Genomic DNA, 18,878 nt, shown 5'->3' with positions numbered 1-18,878 from the left:
TCTCCTTGTCTTCTGTGGCAACCTAGGAAGTCAGGGTTTCCACATGGGACCACTCTGAGATGCAGAGGCTGCCCAACCCGTTTCCAGCCATTATGGGCATGAGAAATTAGCTTTTATTGCATGAAACCACTATGATGTGAGGATACATTTACTTGTGCATACCTTGGTCTATTCTGACTAATAAAGAAATTGGTAGTTTGCATTAAATTGCTTTAAAATAAAGCTATAGTATACAGCACAGGCTGCATTGTTAGGTAACAAGACAGTGAACTTCAGAGGATGGGATATATGAGAACCTAGTTATCCATTTTATACTTTGGAAAAGCAATTGGAAAAACTGTTGCCTGTAGTAACTTGGGAGACAAAGTGACTTCAACTTGCGGTTTTAGGGGAAATGCACAAATATGATAATAATACTAGTGTCTGTTGGTTATTATTGGCTGCCTTTAGCAAGGTTATTTATAAAAATCAGAAAAGAACTGGACAGTATATAAGTAGAATTGAAAGAAAGTAGAATCCAGAAATTGGGGTCTTGCCATGTTAAAAGATACGAGGTAGTTAGAGATGAGATATTAGAAGGCATTTAAGTTCTAGTAAAATTTCTTTTTTTAAAAATTTTATTTTAATTGTTGTTGAAGTACAATTTTCTATCTTTTACTCCCATCCCAGCCCACCCACCCAGCTCTCCCCTCCTCCCTCCCATTTCCACCCGGCCCTAGTTTTTTGTCCACGTGTCCTTTATACTTGTTCCTGTAAACCCTTCCCCTTTCCCCTGAAATTCCCCTGGAATTCCCTCCCCTCTCCCCTCTGAACACTGAAATTTCTTAGTTGAATGAAATGATCTGGGACGAAGATTTGACGAAGAATTGAGGCTTCCCACCTGTAGTTCCAGAGAACCTTAAAGTCATGGCCATTGACTTAAGACACAGGTTAGGGCAGGCACGGAGCAAGGGAGTAGAAGAATATATCAAGTTTGAGAGTTCTTCCTATCAGAGGATTTTTGTGTGGTTGCTGGCACGCAGGGCCAAAAGCAAGATCAGAAGCATAGTAATTTTCAAAGGGATTGCACTGCTAAAGAAACCACAACTGTAGTTTAGAAAAATATTTTGACTGTATGAGATCTAAAACCATCCTTAGGGCCCAAACTTTTGAGGAAAAGAGCCAGGCTTCAAAGGCTGTTCAACCCCCAAAGAAGCCACGGTGTCTGACACCCACGTCAGACGTGGCCACGGAGAACCATGAAAATGGCTGATGGCCTCGCCGAACTGCCAGGTATGATGTGTCCATGCAACAGCGATGTGTTACTTTAAATGATTTTTAAAAAGCCCTTTGCACCTCAAAAAAAATGTCAACCTGATAAGGAAAACAGACAATAAAATTAGCCTGGGTATTACAACAATTTAAAATACCTCATGGCAGTTGCTTCTTGGAAAACAGTGATGGTGAGTTCCTCACTCTGAAAGTGTCTACTAATTGTCCAAACACTCAGGGAAACTGACTTCTGTCAAGATTCAAGGGGCACCGGGGCATCAGGATGGATTTCTGGCCGGCACGCCATCCCCACGGTCTTACCCAGGCCTGGCCTCCCCAAGCACAGCCCTGCTGATCGGGCTGAGGTGCTCGGAGCAGCGAGCCCAGGAGTGGGGTGCACAGGAGAAATATCGCCTGCATGTCTTTATTCCCAGTCTCACTTAAACGCCTGGTAGACACAATGTTTTATATTAAAATAAACATATTACAGTGTGGATTCGGTTGTGACATTTAGATGAATTTTTGAGATAAGTTAATGGAACTGCCAATACATTTATTTTCACAGCATTGATGTACTTCAGCTGCCCCGGGCTGAATCACTTGGCAGGAACTAGTTTGTGAGTCTAAATGAACCGAGCAAGTGGGAGATGAGAGGGAACAGAAGGAAACAAGGGGTGTGGGAGGCAGCTTACATTTTAATTAGATGGGTATTGCTCTCTCCTGATGCTTACATGTAAAATCCCACTGGTCTTTGGCCACTGGATAGGACAAAATTCAGGCCCGGGCCATCTAAGAATGTATGTTCCAAGTAATCATGATATCTGATGTCTCCTGGGCAGGATGAAGGGGGGTGACGATGGCCCACTATGCCCTTTACCTTTTTTATTTCCTTCCTCTCCTCCCATGTAGCTCTTCATTCAATTTAAATTCACATAAGTCAAAACATTATGACTCTATATAAAACTTTATTTCTAGATGGGCAAGAGAAAGGAAGAGAGAGAAAGAGAGAGAGAGAGAAAGAAGGGAAGGAAGGAAGGAAGGAAGGAAGGAAGGAAGGAAGGAAGGAAGGAAGGAAGGAAGGAAGGAAGGAGAAAAGAAGAAAGAAAGAAAGAAAGAAAGAAAGAAAGAAAGAAAGAGAAAAGAAAGAAAGAAAGAAAGAAAGAAAGAAAGAAAGAAAGAAGAAGAAAGAAAAGAAAAAGAAAGAAAGAAAGAAGAAAAGAAAGAAAGGAAGGAAGGAAAGGAAGGAAGGAGAAGGAAGGAAGGAAGGAAGGAAGGAAGGAAAAAAGGAAGGAAGGAAAGAAAGAGAGAAAGAAAGAAAGAAAAAAGAATCGAAATAATTACCCCTCCATCTCATTCATTCTCCTGCCCCTGTGGTGGACACAAGACCGAGACCAAGACCAGGCTCCGGGGACACAACAAAAGGTCATTTAGTCACAGCCAACAGGGCACATTGTATTTTTCCCAGAGTTAGTGAAGTGGAAGAGTGAGGATCTGAACTTGCAGGTGACCATGTTTCCTGTCATGGGGCGAGAACCTGGAAGAAGTGACCGAGGGGGAAGAGAACCCAGAGGAGTCAGAGCCCTTTCAGCCCTGTCTCCAGATGGGCCACAGTCTAGCCGTAGCCCCACGAGTCCCAGTCTCCTTCGCTGCTTCCATGAGTCCGAGTGGAGTTTCTGTTCCCTGCCATTCAAAGGCTCCGGGCTGGAGCAGTACACGGGAGAGCCACCAGCCCAGGACTGGTGGGGGGGGAGGGGGCAATGGGGAGATGCATTTCTACAGCAACCATTACTTGTGCAAATGACCTTTTTCTCGATTGAGCTGATTGTGACAGAGACTAAAATTCTGAGCAAAGCCCTGTGCATTAAGTTCGATTAAAATTTGAATAAACTTACAAAAACCAATTTACTGGTAACTTTTTTGGAGAAAACACAAATGTAATTAACATCATAATTATATCACTAGATGGTATACTTAATATATAAGTATATAATTATTAATGATACATTATTAATAATTACAATGTGGCATTAATAATTATATTAATCATAAACTTTTATTTTATATATCTCATAGGAGAGTCCTCAAAGACCTGCATGCGATGCCAGGATATGTGAAGGCGTGGCCTGCACTCTCGAAATACTGCCAGCCCCTTTTGCTTTAGCGATTTAGAAAGCTCCTAAAGTTAGGAATCCCATCTCAGTCTTCTCTTGGTACCTGCCAGAGCTGTCTCTGAAGATGTGGCAGCCCCTTCTTTGCCTAGGAGGAAGTGCGTAGATATTTTACAAAAAGTCCCTACAACCAACGCAGTTGTCAAAATTTCTCCTGACCCTCCCTTCTATGTTTTAGTAAAACTCTCCTGTCCAGCCCTGGGTTCGTATTCCAGTGCCTCACATCCAGTTTCCACCATTCTGCCTGGCTTCTTACTCTGAGGCTGTAAGAGGACTTCCCCTACGAATCCTGGATGTCCAAAGCTTGCTGCCTTTCTAATTCTGAAGCTCTCCGACTTCCTTATCTATCCTCCTTCCCCAAAGCCCTAGTACGGCAGCATCGGCCTCTGCTTGTTGAAGAAGGGCGTTCGTTGCATTTCAATCCCAGCGCTGTGCACTGTGTGCCCTTCGATTCCATCTCTGTCTGGCTCCACCAGGTTTGGGGACTCAGGAGGCTGAATTTTATTGCCTATAGTGAGTGGTTCCTTCATGCTGTGGATTCCAGCTGAGATTGGCCAATAGGAAGCACTAGCGGGAAAACAGAGGGTTAGTGCAGGCGCGAGTCAGCTAATGATCGCTTGGCTCCCGTCCCTGGCTGGTACAAGGTTGTTTTCTCACTTCTAAGGCCATAGCTGCGGTTGGGGAGCTCTCACATGTGGCTCTCTCCAGGTCTGGTAACCCACCCCTCCCACTGGCCCTTCAGGCCCTACTGTTATTGCCACTCCCCTCCCCATCATGTTTCATCACTCCTTAACTCCGCCTACACCTTCGTAAGAAGTTTCTCTTTTTGAGTTTTCTCAATGACCTCATGTGCATGGGCCATCTCTTTCCCGTAAAGACCCTGCCTAAAACACATCCAGTTCCTAGAACACTGCCCTGCATGTGGTAGGACTGGGGAGCACCAGGCAACCTTGAATTCTCTCCCTGGATTCACCACTTATCTGGTAGTTACTGAGAAGCACACTCTGGTTGCTTACTATGTCCTGGACACTTTGCCTTGGCCTTCGTGCTGCAAAGATGAATATGTATGGTCCTCGTCCTCAACAGAAAATGACATGACAGGGACACGTAGAGCTGTGCTGAGACAGAGCCGTGGAAGAAGTCCCCGAGGACCTGTGGGGAGCTGAGAGGTGTGAGCTGTGTTCCATTGGGTGAGTGACAGGTCGCTACGCAGACAGCATGGAACAATTCGTGAACATACACAAATCAGGAAGATGAACCCGCTGTGGAAAGTGCTAGTACATGTGTAGATGTGGAGGTGTGTACCTGGGAGGGGATGGCAAATGCTGAAAATGTGGGCAGAAGCCATAGTACAAAGACTGCATATTCATTCATCAAATATCTAGGTTTTATGGTGTGTTACATTATGAATTTGTAGCTTTATTGTGCTGGACCATAGGAGTAAGAAACAGGGTTAGAGGCAAGAGTTCTGGAATTGTATACCTGCAAAAGTTAGACAATACTGGCATCATGGAAGAAGTGATATTTTATTCTTAAATCAAATAAAAACAGCATATTCTGCTGCATATATCACAGAAATAAGTGAGGAAGAAAGGATTCATTTTAAAATCACCGGGGACCAATTTTTCAGCCTGGAATACCATTTCTAGGGCACGGGGACCTGCATGCTTTCAGAATCCCACACAAAGGACATGCCGTGCTCCCCGGTGGGACCCCCAGGCCATGCTTCTCTCCAGCTGTCCTCACGTGCCCTTCACCAGGAGGACCCTGCGCTCTCCGTCTTCCTGTCACACGTCACACTCCAGCCCAGGGTCACTTCGCCCCAGCCCAGGGGACCCCACTATGTCATTTTTCCTTCTCTCAGTCAGAGCACTGGCTTCTCAAGGTTCTTTTAAAAAACTTCATCATGTTGACATCTAGTATTTTCAAACAGAGCCCCGAACAGTCTCTCCTTGAATCATTTGTTTTCCGTGAAGCTGTATTTTTCCTTGACTTCTGAGGGATGGGGGAGGGAAAGGGTAGTCTTCAGAATTTTTGAAATATCTATTTGTTCCCTTTGAGAAAGGGATGGAATCTTCCTAAATTTAAAAGGTACCCCTGACCGCTGGAGGGGCTGCGAAACACACAGTGATGTGTTTATGGTTTTTCATCGTTTACATCCATCCATCCATCCATGTGCATGTTGTGCACACAGCTAGTAAGCCCAGGGAAGCTGAGTTGTGAGAGGTCATGGAGAACATGAGTCATGAGTCAGAGCAGAAACTCAGGAACTTCCAATACTCCCATCGCCGTGTGGTGTGACAGGGCAGTGCAGTGGTTAGCCATGCAGGCCCTGGGCTGACCGGACTGCCCGTGCCGGAGTCGCAGCAGGCTGACCTCGGGGATGTTACTTCATCACTGTGCCTCAGTGCGCTCATTGGTGAAATGGATGTCATAACCATGTGTGCCACACAGGGCTGATCTGTGGGCTACATCAGAACCACCTGCAAAATGCTTGCTTAGCACAGCACTCAAGTTCTATCTGTTATTACTGTTGTTTTGATTGACAGTACCCAAACTCCATTCTTGATCTTACTGTTTTAACTCTCCTTTAAGGGCAAGCTTCCTGAAGAGAACCTACTTCTGGGAATATATCCTAAGAATCGTGAAGCACCAATTTGAGAGAATCTGTACACTCTTACGTTTATAGCAGCATTAGTTACAATAGCCAAGTTCTGGAAGCAGCCCAAGTGCCCACTAGTAGATGATAAAAAAGCTGTGGTGCTATACCATGCGGTGCATTGTAGCACAATGGAACACTATGTGGCCATAAAAAAGAAGAAAACTTACCTTTTATGACAGCATGGGTGGGCCTGGAGATTACTGTGCTAAGTGAAATAAGCCAGAGAAAAGAAAAATACCATATGATCTTGCTTATAAGTGGAACCTAATGAATGAGACAAACTGATCAACAAAATAGAAACAGAGGCATGGATGCACAGAGCAGACTGACAGCTGTCAGAGGGGGGGGAGGCTGAAGGAAGGTGAAGGGACGAGATAGAGAACACACATGCATAACCCATGGACACAGACAACAGTGTCTCGATGGCCAGAGGGAAGGGGGAGCAAGGGATGGAAGGAGCGGGGCAAGGGAGGGAAAATTGGGGACATTTGCAATAGTGTCAACAATACAAATAAAGGGAAAAACATTATCTGTGTGTGCCATCTCTCCTTCTGCTGCAGCCCATCTCCCCATGAACCCAGCTCCACGTTGTTTTCATTACAGAAGTGACAGTCTACAGCAAACCTGGGCTTCGCTGAGCATCAGGTGTAGGTCACCAAGAAAACAAAAGGCGAGAGAACAGTTGCCAGGTGTCAAAGCTCACACATGCACAAGCACAAGAATATACTCTTTCTTGGGCGGAAGTGGTGTGGGTGAGTGTGCACAGTGATATAGGAACTTTTCATCACGTCACAGTGAGTCAGCCAAAAGGATGTATATATAAATATGTACTAGAAGAGATGCATCCATGTTCTTCTTCAAGAAAGGGCAATGAGGTACTTTTACCAAAAATTCCCTTGTCCAGCTCATTTCAGTCTATCTTTGAAGAGCTGTTGTGTTGAAGAGGAAGGGAATGTAAAAAGAGAGTAGCTTTGTAGATCCCATCCTCCGTAATAGATTAAATGTCAGGTCTCAGTGTGGTGGGCGTGGTATTCCCAACGAGCCCAAGGGGAGTCCTGCCCATGGGGCCAGAAACCCGGTCAGTCTTCTTCTCCGCTGCGTCTCCAGCCCCTGTCATGCTGCCTCTTAGCACTTGATAAATGCCCCACAAACGTATCTGATAAACTAATGAGTTAATGAACTCTGCTACCCACCTGTGCCAGTTGTTCACCCTAAGGCTTCATGCCCCTGGACTCTGAGTTTGACTTCACTGTCCCACTGGCCCTGGACACCTGCCCTGAACCCTCTCAGTGGGGTCTTACCAAACCATCTGCCTCTTAACGGCCTCCTCCTCTGGGGCTTGAGACATGACTTTGACTTTGAATGCTATCCATACTCTACATCTGTGCCTCTCATGCCTTTATCAATTCACAATTGGAATTCAGGGGATGTGGGCCATACCATTTAGGTTTAGTGCAATGTGTGTAACTGGACAGCCTCCTAGGGAACCAGTCCCGTAGTGAGGATGGCGCTCCCTCGCCCGTTTGTACCTTTGTTCAAGTTATCACTAGCGAAAGGCAGGGCAGTGTATAGAAACTGAACAGAAGCTCACTCTAAGGAAAAACCTTCTGATGAGGTAAGCAAGTCACCTAAAACATGGACTTCAAATAGGGGCCGCATTACCGCCTGTTGCCAGTGCAGTAAGAGAATGCCCAATATTTGTGAAAAGATTTGTGCGCACAAAACCCATGGCAAATTTCTCCCTTCCCTTCAATCTGCACTTGAAACGACATGACTTTTCCCCGCTCTGATTTTAAGGGGCTTAGCTTGCCTCTGAAGACCTTATGATCTCAAGGTAGTGCAAGTCACTGATTTTATTTTTAAATTTAAAGAAGTTACTTTTATATAATAAACATGGGTTCGGATGAACTGCATCTTAGAAAAAGGGTAGATGGTTAGAGAATCAATCAAGTTCAGTTATGAACCTCAGCTCTAATTCCCATCAGCAGCGCAATATTTGGCAGTTTATTTACTGCCCTGAAGATGAAATTTTATCTAGAAAAGATTTAAATGTACCTTTCTATGTATTCACACACACACACAACATATATATATACACACATATATGCATATATAAAATATCTATATACTGTATTCATGTTTTTATATATATTAAAATATGGTTTGTTTCTTCTCAACTTGTAGCTGGTAGCAATGTCTGCTTTATTGTATCCATGTAACATGTCTGGCCTCATTATGTGTTACCTCCTTAAAATGTCACACAATACCCTATGAGGAGGAACTATACAGATTAGGAAAACAAGGTTAGATTGTGGAAGATATTCCCCTACGAGGGTTGGTACGCGGCACCACTGGCACTGAATTTCAAGGCAGTCATGACGCCAGACCTAGAGTTTGAATTTCAAAGCGGAGCACTCAAACCCGCATTACCCTGCATGGAATCCAACCGCGATTCCCTGCAAACCCTTTGTCTCAGTCTGTTGTTGGTGCAGTGGTGCTACTGTTAGCTCAACCTTTCCCGTTCCACAGATATTTTATTGTCTCAAGAAATGCAACCCAGAGAGCTGAAAATTAATTTGGTAACAATCAAAGCAACTCATACTTGGGTAACACAGATCTAGGTAGAAATTAAAACTACCTTAAAAAATTCCAGCCATTTTTATGGATGAGTTGTCCAAAGTATAATCCATGATTGTGATACTGCTCTCAACACAGAATGCACACCTTTCTATGGTGGTCGGGCTATGACGCTGGGCGTGAGCTATTCCCTCTTGTCTGGTCATTGAATATGCTGCTTTGATGTGGCAGTGTTGTGAGAGTGCAAAAAGGTGTTTTTATTTTTATTTTGTTCCCCTGGAAACTTTATGTCATCCTTGGGAAGTACCCAGCTGTGTTCCTGAAAAGTTGAATATAAGTTCAACTTTCGAGAATAAAATCAATTTTAAATGCTAGTTACTTAAGAGAATTCTCTAGTAAATTCTTTTATGGGGTAAAAAATTACATGCTTATTTGGGCCAAATCTTGATTTTTATATATCTGCTTTGCTTTCCCTGCATCCATAGTTACCTGCAAAATTATAGCGAGGCTGTGCTAAGTCAGCTCCCCAACACCCATGCCGTGTGTAGACCTTAGTGAGTAAAACAGTAAGCCAGTGAACACCATGTTTGTAAGGCAAGTTTCAGAATCCGCAACATCTCTGTTAGTGGACCCTCATCTTCAACTTTGGAAGGTAATCAAGGGACATTATTGGAGCCTCTGCTATTGTGAGGGAATCGTGCACGAACTTCCATTCAATACAAGAACAATAAACAGAAACGGGAGAAAGCGGCTGGGCAGCTTGTCAGCAGGCTGGAGTCCTACTTTTCCCTCAAAGGACCTCATTTTGGTAAATGGCGTAGCTTCCTCGGGCCCCCATTACCTTCATTGGGAAAATGGCAGTAAAAATGTCTGCCCTTCGTACTTCCCAAAGTTTATCAAAATCACATGACATGTGATATGTGAAGGTATTTATTTTGTACAGCACAATGCGGGTTTCATAATAAAACTGATTAAGTGTGCGGTGCCCTCAACCTTTCTTCCAGGTGAGGTGGAAGGATGAATCCTATTTTCTGAAGCTCTGTCGTCTTCTCTTGGAAGCACTGGCAGCAAAGAAGAGCCATGGATAAAAATGTTGTTGTTATTATTATAACAATCATGATAGAAATAATAACAGCACTTGTAATGCACACAACAAATGGCTGTGTTTGGGGGTCTCTGAACTAACCAGAATGCGGCTCCCAGTGGAGATCCTAGACAAGGTTTGCTGCCCATTCCTTCTCGCCTCTCTTCTTTTCCCTTCCTTTCCCCCCACGTGTGTTTCCAGATTCTTGTTCCTCCTGTTCTTGGCTGGCATCCTACCCAAAGATAAAGGTTTTGATATGGTGTTCTCTTCGTAGTTTTTATGAAACTGCCCTGGCTTCGACATTCATGTGCCCCAGTCTCAGAAGTCTGAATAAGTAACTGGCTTATGAACTTGATGAGTGGCAGACACTGAAGGCATTCCTGCGATCGCGCTGAGCTGAATGGGGTTATTAATGGGGAATCTTGACTTTGATGTCACCATGTCCTGGTGACATTCAATATGGTTAGAGCCTTTAGCACTTTCCCCAGGAAGTGAGAAATAGAAAGGTCATGATTTCAATTTGGGTGAAATATGGATGTGATGCCAGCTTTTAAAAATATAAAGACATCTTCTGAGGTTCCAGCTCTCTGATATTTCTTGAGGTATCAGAGCATAGAGTGACATTGGTCCTTCATGGCAACAACAGCAGCCACTGAGGATCAGCTGGTTCCTTTAGATGGGTAAGCTGTTCTCAGTGCCCTGGGATCCCCCCTTGTCCCACCTCACTCATTTATGGCATCTGTACGGCCCCTGTAGTCCTGGAGTGTGTGACCCTCGTTAAACTCACAGAAATAACCTAATTAAGTCCTGTCTCATAACCGGTTAGTCATGGGTGAAATCATGAACAGATGGTTTAAGGTGAACATATGTTGTTGATCTGTTTCTCTAAGTTCATTAACCGCTTTGCCAGCATTTTAAACAGTCTAATCATATGCCTCAGACTATAACTGGAGCTGCAGTTTACAAGGGAATAATCTAGAGTTTTTGTTGAACTGTTTATTTTTAGATTCCAAAGGAAAGCTCCTTAGAGGTTTGATCTGTAGTTCAAAGTCGAATGACACCAGCTCAGTAAATGGGCGTCCCAGGCATGTTCCAAACCCCACACTTGGCACATCCCTGTGATGTCAGAGTACTAGAAAGGGAACCTTTGCTGTGGGGTTTTTACCACATACAGTTTTGAACTGTAAAGCCCCCCCCCCCCGCGACATGTCACCACATATGAGAGGTAGAGAGAAGGGGACTTAAAGACTTGGACGTGGTAGTGCTTGGAAGCTTCTAGAGTTTTCTGAAGGCTTCACAAACCCCATTCATCATTTCCCATGCTTAAGGGAGGAAAGTTGATATCAGTAAACCTGAGACAAGGAAAAATGGAGCCATACTAATAGGAGGGAGCTGTTTAGCAGGAGGATTATAAATATTATTGTTTGGGGAAAGTTCCCTTTTTCTCACATGAGAGAGGTAATTATCTGAGGGTCTGGGATTAAGTTGTGGGCCCACAGAAAGGCAGCTGAGACACCTGCCGGGTATTTTCCAGGGAAGATTATAGACCAGAAGCACAAATGGGGTCTACGTGATTCCATGTGGTCTGGAACAGGTCACTGGGCTAGACATTCATGGTATAGACATTGGGGTTGAATTGTTTCTATGTTTGTGTGAACGAGAGGACCTTGCAAGTGTGTGTACAGCTATGATGCATGACCAAAGAACTGGAGATCTCAGACTCAAAGACAGATAATATCTTGGGATTTCTAGAAAACAGAAGACCCTTTTGTCTGACTTTGGGCAAGGGCAGATGGTCCTAGTCTTCACCAACCAACTGTCCAATCACTCACTGGGCGAGGTAGAGAGTGGTTTAGGCTCTAGGGAGAAGGGGCAGAGCAAATGCCAGAAGAACATTTTATTTGAGGTGTAAGCAACTACCTATTGTCTAGCCTAGCCAATAAATCAAACTCTCTCTTGAGACCCACGTAAGTTGGCAAACTGTTCGCTCAGTAACAAACCATGTATGACAATGCTTAAAACTGTCACTGAAGAGCACAACAATGGAGATTCCAAAACCTCAGTTCAGCATTTCCCACTTGTCCTGAGTCAGAGCAAATCTAGTGTAACTAGGAAGAAAAGGATGGGTAAAAAGAACAGCAACAGTAGTCACAGGGAATAACCAATGTGTAGCACAAGGGAGGTCACTTTTTCTTCTTGACAAACTCACAGACAAAGTACATGGTAAGGTGGCACTCCGTGTCGTTCCATCTGCCTGAGCTCAGCATTTCCACACAGTCCTCTTGGCCGTAGGGGTCGCTGGGCTCCCCCTCCTTCCAGTTGCTGTAGTTCTGCAGCGGAGTGTTGTCCGTGAACACATACTGCCCTTCCCTCTCAAGGTCATTCACACCAATGAAGACCCGGAAGAAGCCACTCTGGGCGACATAGTCGGCGATGAGGGAGTTGGCGGCTTCGTCCTTGGGCATGGCTAGCATGCCGCCCCGGATCCTGCAGTGGGTCAGGGATTCCCTGTAGCTCTTCTCCTCTTGCACGATGTAGTAGAATTTCTCATCCGTTTCCCTGATCCCTGCTATGACTGTGCAGAGAGGAAGAGTGAGATTATGTGTCTCAAAAAGAGAAGAGGCAATTACATAATATTTCTGGATTTAAATTCATTTTCTCAAGACTCTACAAGTATTTCGCAAGACCCTATGATGAGGTTGGCACTGGTTTCATATTTTCTCCCCCCTCCTAGTTATCGAGCGGAGAAGGAACTCCTACCAGTTGTCCTTTCTGCCACTCCTTTCTAGCTTCCCACACAACTCTGAAGCAGAGAGCTATTTTGACACAGACTTGTTACATGAACTGCCACCCAGCTCGTCTCAGACTATTTTTCCCATCCTAGTTTACGCTTTTGCCAACCTTACAGTCCCATGAGCATGCCCTTCCCTCTTCCATTTCCATGACTTCATGCCTGGAAATCCTTCTCCCTGCTTCTCTGGCTGGGACATTCCTACTCCTCTCATCCTTGAGAGCTCAGAGGCAGTGTTTTATCCCATAGGAGCCTTTCCCTGAACAGACACCCGGGACTCTTTTCCCCCACGTCTCCACTTCATAGCACTCAACACAGTCTCGTCTAATTGTCTGTGTGTCTCTTCTACTAAACAGTGAACATCTTGAGAACAATGGCCATGCCTTTGCCACTCTGTAGCCTTGGTGCTTCCAACATTGCCAAGGATGGTAGAAGCTTATTGAACTGATATGGGGATAATTCAGAAGTTTTTCCACTTTGGGACAAATTCCTGGGCTGTGAACATGTGCATCTATTGAGGTTGCTTATACTTCACTCCAGGTACAGGATGGAGACTGAGCTACTGACAGAATTAGGAACTCAGAATCATTTTGAGCTCCTAGTGTGGTACAAATATTTTGGACTTCAGGGGCAGCAACATATACTTTTTAGGGTTCATACAGTAAAATTCACAAAGAAATCTGGGACCACTCAAATGTTAAGAACTATTGCTGTATGTTGACCCTCCGAGGTCTGGTTTCTTCATGAGTGTCCAAGTCACGTCAGAGACAGCATCTTGTGTGCAGGCTCTAACCAGAACTGACTGTAATTGGGGTCATTTGTTAATATTAGCATTTCTGGTGCCCCTAGTATTACAGGATGAGGGTGAACACGATATGGCATCTGTGTGCTTCCCACCATGTACAACCAATATAGCCGGATTGTAATAAATGGAAGTACAACAGAATGAAGCCAGCTGCAAGGCTGACAATAGTAGTTCCCTCATTCACACTGTCTCAGAAGAGAACATAAGCCCCACTTCAAGGACTTCACTGGTAACTATAACAGGGAAATGGAAGGATTAATAAAAATGGCTAATATGAAAAATTGCGACATTTAAAGAAACACGTAACATCCCTACCAATTTGTATTCAAAGTCCGTGCTGCACAGTTCATCCGCTCTGTGTCTGTGGGCAAGGCCGTCTTTCTAAGCTTCATCCTAACCATAGCACTTCCATCATAATTATTAATATTCCAAGTACTCAAGAGAACAGCTACTGTCTTTATTGTTCTGTTTTTTGAGATGATAGTTCTGTCTGAATCTTGCTGTCCCTTTTTATTCTGAAGGCATGGCCCGCCAACTCTGAATATTTCACCATCCCTCTCTCCAGAAAGTAACTTTTTCTACCCATAGTTAAAGCAGTTTGTACAAATACATGTAGTGGACTTAACACGTCCTGGAGCATGAGTGGATTACTGGGATTTTGAGAGACCTTCCAACTGGTGATTCTGTCTCAGTAGTACTTTGCCCAACCCAAGCTGCCTCCTGCTAGAAATACTGGAATTGCAAGACAGAAAGAGGCAAAATCAACAAATGGCGCAAAGCAAAAGAGAATGTGCTCACCATTTTTGACGAACTTCATAGACGTCTTGAGGCGAGCAACACTAATGTCCAGTTGTCCGACAACTTTCCGGTATCTCCCACAGTCACAGACGGTACCTTTTCAAGGACAGAAACCGTGAATTCGTGCAGAAGCGCATGCAGACCCGCTGAGAGGGGCCGGGACGCCTCCCAATGGTTACCGTCCCTTTCTCGGCTACTGTGTTTCTCTGTGAGCAGCTATCCCTTTAAACTTTTATCAAAAGCAAGGTTTCCGGTTTACACTGCCTTTAGGAATTCGGAATACATCTTTTAACATATGCCGACTGAGTTAAAACGCAGTTCTAGACCATCTTTTTATAAAGAGGAGTAAACACAGCAGGCCACTGCACACATATCGTGGACCGTTTGGCATTTTGTGGAACATAGGACTCGATGCTCCAGTTGCAGAATAAAAAAAAATCTTTATGGCTTTCTTAACACATTCTCTTAGCCAGTCCTCCTTTCTGGGACTGCATCGTTCCTTCCCTGGCACAAGTGTCCAGGGACAGGAGACACCGTTCACGATGAAATCAGATGTAAATGCTGATGAGCCACGGGAGTATAGCTTGCATGTTTTGAGGACTAAGTGAAAATCTTGTGAATAGTTACTTCCAACCTATTTCAAGAGCCAGTTGTTGCACTTGCGGGTTAATTATGATTTTAATTTCTGCCATTCATTCGCCTTTGTTCATGTACCTTTTCAGTCACCCACTGATACTGTGGCAGAGAGGGATCGTAAGGGAAATACTCTGAAATTCAAATGAGTCTATTCTTTTTTATTTATTGGCTGCTTCATATAAACACTTCTGTTTACTTTTTTTCTGAGGTGGTTGAAAAAGGAAAAGTTTATTAGCCAAAGAGGGGAAATCTGTGGCTTTATGTCTGTACATTGTCAGTTAAATAAAAGGAATTAAAAAGAGTTCTTGGAATCAGCCTTTCCTATACTCCTGTTGACAGAAACAGCAGAAGCCCCCCCAGACAATGTACTTCCTCTCCCTGCGTACAGCACTGGAAATGCAGCTCTCAGGACTTGGGGAGAAGGTCCACAGCCATGGAAGGCATGTCCCATAACCACGGGGCCTTTCGGGGTCAGGCCAGTTTGCCTCTGGCCAACGGCGGGCCAGTGTTTGGTTGAGGCGCTGGTGGAATGTGAGGCATGCCGGTGCGGCCGGGCTGAGGCCACTGTGGACGTTCCCTCTGGTCTGGGAGAATGAGGCTGCTTCCCGCGGCACTGCATGGGGCTGGCTTTTCCAGAACAAGCCCGACATGACGGAATGTGCCATCATCCCCCTCCTGGGGGCTTGGAAAGTCACCAGCACGAGAGAGGAAAGTTCCCTTCTTCCCCTTCCTCTCCCTGAGTAAAAGCAAGTCAGGTCCTCTGAAAAGATTTTTGTTTTCTCCTAAAAATAGAATCTATGCTTTCTGAGATGAGCGAGTTTGGAACAGTACCAGAGGTCAAGGAGAAAGACCAGCAATCCTACCTGCTTTGCCTTTTCCGCCAGGAATCCCGGGCAAACCCTTCTCCCCTTTGTCACCTGAATAGAAACAATAGCCCCCAAAAGGACAATGAAAACAATGAATCATTTTGGACAGACATTCTCTTGTGTAGCTATCATCAGAGAAAACAGTTTTTTTACATCTAATCCGCAATACTTTCCACCAGGATTCCTCGGTTTTATATAAATAATTTGATTTTGAGTTGGCTGCACAGGTACAACTAATCAAACAAGTCATAATTGAGTTATATTGAATATAGAATTGCAGTAGTATGTGTAAGAAACATTTAAATTTGTCTCAGCTATCCTACAAGCATGTGTTTATGATGTGGCCTTCTAAGCAACGCTAATACAATTCTCTGCAGGTTTTTAATTTTCGAAGTACCGTTGTTGTGTATATATATATATGGATCAATTGATTAACACATCACAGTGTCTGCTTATTATGCACCGAAGATTTTCCATGAGGCTCTGCCCTTGGATTTTCAAAAACATGTGTTGTGCTTTTTCAAATTCATTCAACAAAAATGTACTATTTACTTACTCTATTCCAGATAAAATGCTTGGTGCTTTGAGAGCATATAAAGAGGCAAAATTAAACTCGAAAGAGTTTACACGTCTTTAGAAGAGACGGGATGTATGCAAATATCTATAGACAGTGTCAAGTATGTTATACTGAAATAGGAACCTTGATAATTTTCCATTCTGCTCTCCTTTGCCCGTGACCATTTTCTTATTCGGTTAGAGGCATCCACAGAATAATTCTCAGAGCATCAGGATTATTAGAGCAGAGAGGGAAAAAAATGTTGCTTTTTTTTTTAGTTCAAAATGAGCTCTGAAGGCCACATCAGACACAATAATGGGAGGCAAAAGCTTTTGATTTTCAGGAGGACATGTTTGGCTGAATCCCTTGGAAAGTAAAAGAGAAGACCCTGATCGGAGTGGAACAGTGTTTATGCTTCCATGGTGACTGGGAAACCGGAAGAGAAAGGGCCCGGGAGAGATAAACACAGGGCAAAGGTCATCCAGGCTAGAAAAGTGAATGTGGCTTACCCTGTGGGCATTTGGTGTGGGCAGAAGGTTGGGTACGTGACCCGAACTGGCAATGTGAGGGGGACAAAGCCAGCACTGAGGCTCTGCCTAGCCCCATGCTTTCCTGTCCAAAAGGAGAAAAACAGGAGCCCTTCCAAAACCCGTAGGGTGTCCTGTATTCCAGGCCCATTGGCTATTCTCTTCGTCGCTGTTTGCTTAGCACTTTAAAAACTTAAATAATACATATTATTTAACCCATATATCCAAAATATTATCATTTCAACATATGATCAGTATGAAAGTATTAATGGTATATTTTGCATTTTTTTTGGTATTAAGTCTTCAGGATTTGATATATATTTTACACTTAAAGCATATCTCAGTTTGGACTAGCCATATTTCGAGTGCTCAAAAATCACATGTCGCCAGTAACTGTGGCATTGGACACTTTGGCTCAGTGCTTTTTATTCATCATCCTGTGCTTATTGACTGCTGATCACGCAGAAAGGCACACGTGCTGGGGCCCCAAGGACTTGCTGAGCCTTTCCACGCAGACCCACGTGGGCACTCTTCTTCACAGCGATGCCAGCCATCGCGGAGCTTGGAGGTGGTCTTTGAAACCCAGAATGCAGTGTGAGTGTGTGGAGGACACCTCAGAGCTTGCACTTGGAAAAGATGAGAGACGGTGACATGTATGACAAAAGAACGCTGTTAATATTGTAAGAAAGGCCTCGCACAGAGATCAGGCTCCGGGAGAGAGCTAGACGAGACACTGCTCTGGCTGGAAGGATGAAGGAAGGCCCTCCCGACCAGATGGCACTGGAGCCTAGCTATGCAGCTTCAGCAGGTGAATGTGGGAGCAAGAGAGATGGTAACGTCCGGCAGAGGCACGGGCGGGGAAAAGGGTATGGAAGTGGGCCAGCACCCTGATGAGGAAGATTCACCTACTCCCTTCCAAGCTGTGTCCTGCAAGTTCTGCATTTTTTACGCATAACTTGGAAAAGAGAAAAACAGATTTTGAGAAGAGATTCATGCAAGAAAGGAAAGATAGATTGGCTAAAGGCCAGTCATTTGTCAAGTACTGTTCTGGATACTTCGTAGATGTAATCATACCAAATTCAATGAGCCAGGTCCTATATATCATTATCTCTCTTTTACCATTGCGAAATTGAGGATCCAAGAGGCAAACTAAGTTGCTCAAGGACATCCAGCAATTCAGTGACACTTCTGGTGTTGCAGCCCAGTCACTTTTGACTCCCCAGTTCATAGCGCTTCTCAATGAGTCAAACACTGTTTTCATGAAGAAATTGAAGTATTCGAGAAATGTTATCAGAAACTGAAAGGAATACCACTCTTTAGCACCACCGAAAACAATATAGGCTTCCAAGATCATATGAATATGGTTTCATATTTTAATTATTTTTAAATGGTGCATTTTCTTCATATGTAAATCCTTTCCAATTTAACAGGCTGAAAATCGATCCTATTTCTGGGCTAAACCCAATGATGGGGCATTAAAGAAGCATAAACACAATATGTGCTTTGGAAAAATGATGGTTTTTAGAGGAAAACAAAGCACCCATCAGGGACGGCACGTGATCACTGTCACACGCTAACAGAGTGAGATGAAGAAAATGCCTGGTCAGCGTTTGCAGAAGGCAAAGACGGCTGTGGATCAGAGTAGAGAAGGCTTCGCTGAAGCAATAGCTTTCAGCTAAATCTTACTAGTGTGGGAAACAGTTCCTGGATTGGTCATTTGCTTTTTCTTTCTGAGAAGATGTGAGCACTGTGATGACTTTTCAGTACCTTTACATGGATTCCTTTCCCTTTTCACCCATGGAAAAGGCAAAGCGGTGTGGTGGGGTGAAAGACGACAAAGACCACAACGAGGCCTTGAACCTCGGCTCTCTCATTTACTAGCTAAATGGGGACAGGTTACTTAATTTCTTTCAGCTTCTATTTCTTATTTTTAAAGTGGAAGTCTTTATTTTAAAAGGTAGGAAATAACTTAAGATCATGAAAGAGGACAGATTATATACTGTTATTTTATCACGGGATTATCTCTGTGCTGGACTCACAGAAGACGCTCAAGCAATGCCAGTTTCTGCCTCCTAAATCAGAGTTATGGTGAAGGTAAGTATAGCAAGTACTTGGCCACCTGCTGGAGGATGAGAACTTTTAATGCCTATTGCTCCC

General features: G+C 44.1%; 1 protein-coding gene across 2 annotated transcripts in view; it reads right to left on the bottom strand.

Annotated features, from left to right (window-relative positions):
• Positions 1–5,670: 5,670 nt before the first annotated feature.
• The window catches only part of COLEC10 (collectin subfamily member 10), a 42,400-nt gene continuing 29,192 nt past the window's right edge, over positions 5,671–18,878 (bottom strand). Inside the window, exons 4-7 of one of the 2 annotated variants that reach the window (XM_036031375.1) lie at positions 15,636–15,689; positions 14,137–14,232; positions 11,895–12,317; positions 5,671–5,681 (exon numbers count right to left, since the gene is read on the bottom strand). In XM_036031375.1, coding sequence (XP_035887268.1) covers positions 11,926–12,317; positions 14,137–14,232; positions 15,636–15,689 — 542 coding nt within the window. In that variant the 3' untranslated portion in view covers positions 5,671–5,681; positions 11,895–11,925. Of the gene's footprint in view, positions 5,682–8,602; positions 12,318–14,136; positions 14,233–15,635; positions 15,690–18,878 lie in introns of those variants that run through there. The other variant, XM_028534022.2, reaches the window with a different exon arrangement.

This window comes from Phyllostomus discolor, chromosome 7, assembly GCF_004126475.2.
Source record: "Phyllostomus discolor isolate MPI-MPIP mPhyDis1 chromosome 7, mPhyDis1.pri.v3, whole genome shotgun sequence".
Lineage (NCBI taxonomy): Eukaryota > Metazoa > Chordata > Mammalia > Chiroptera > Phyllostomidae > Phyllostomus > Phyllostomus discolor.
This window is presented reverse-complemented; position numbering and strand designations above follow the sequence as displayed.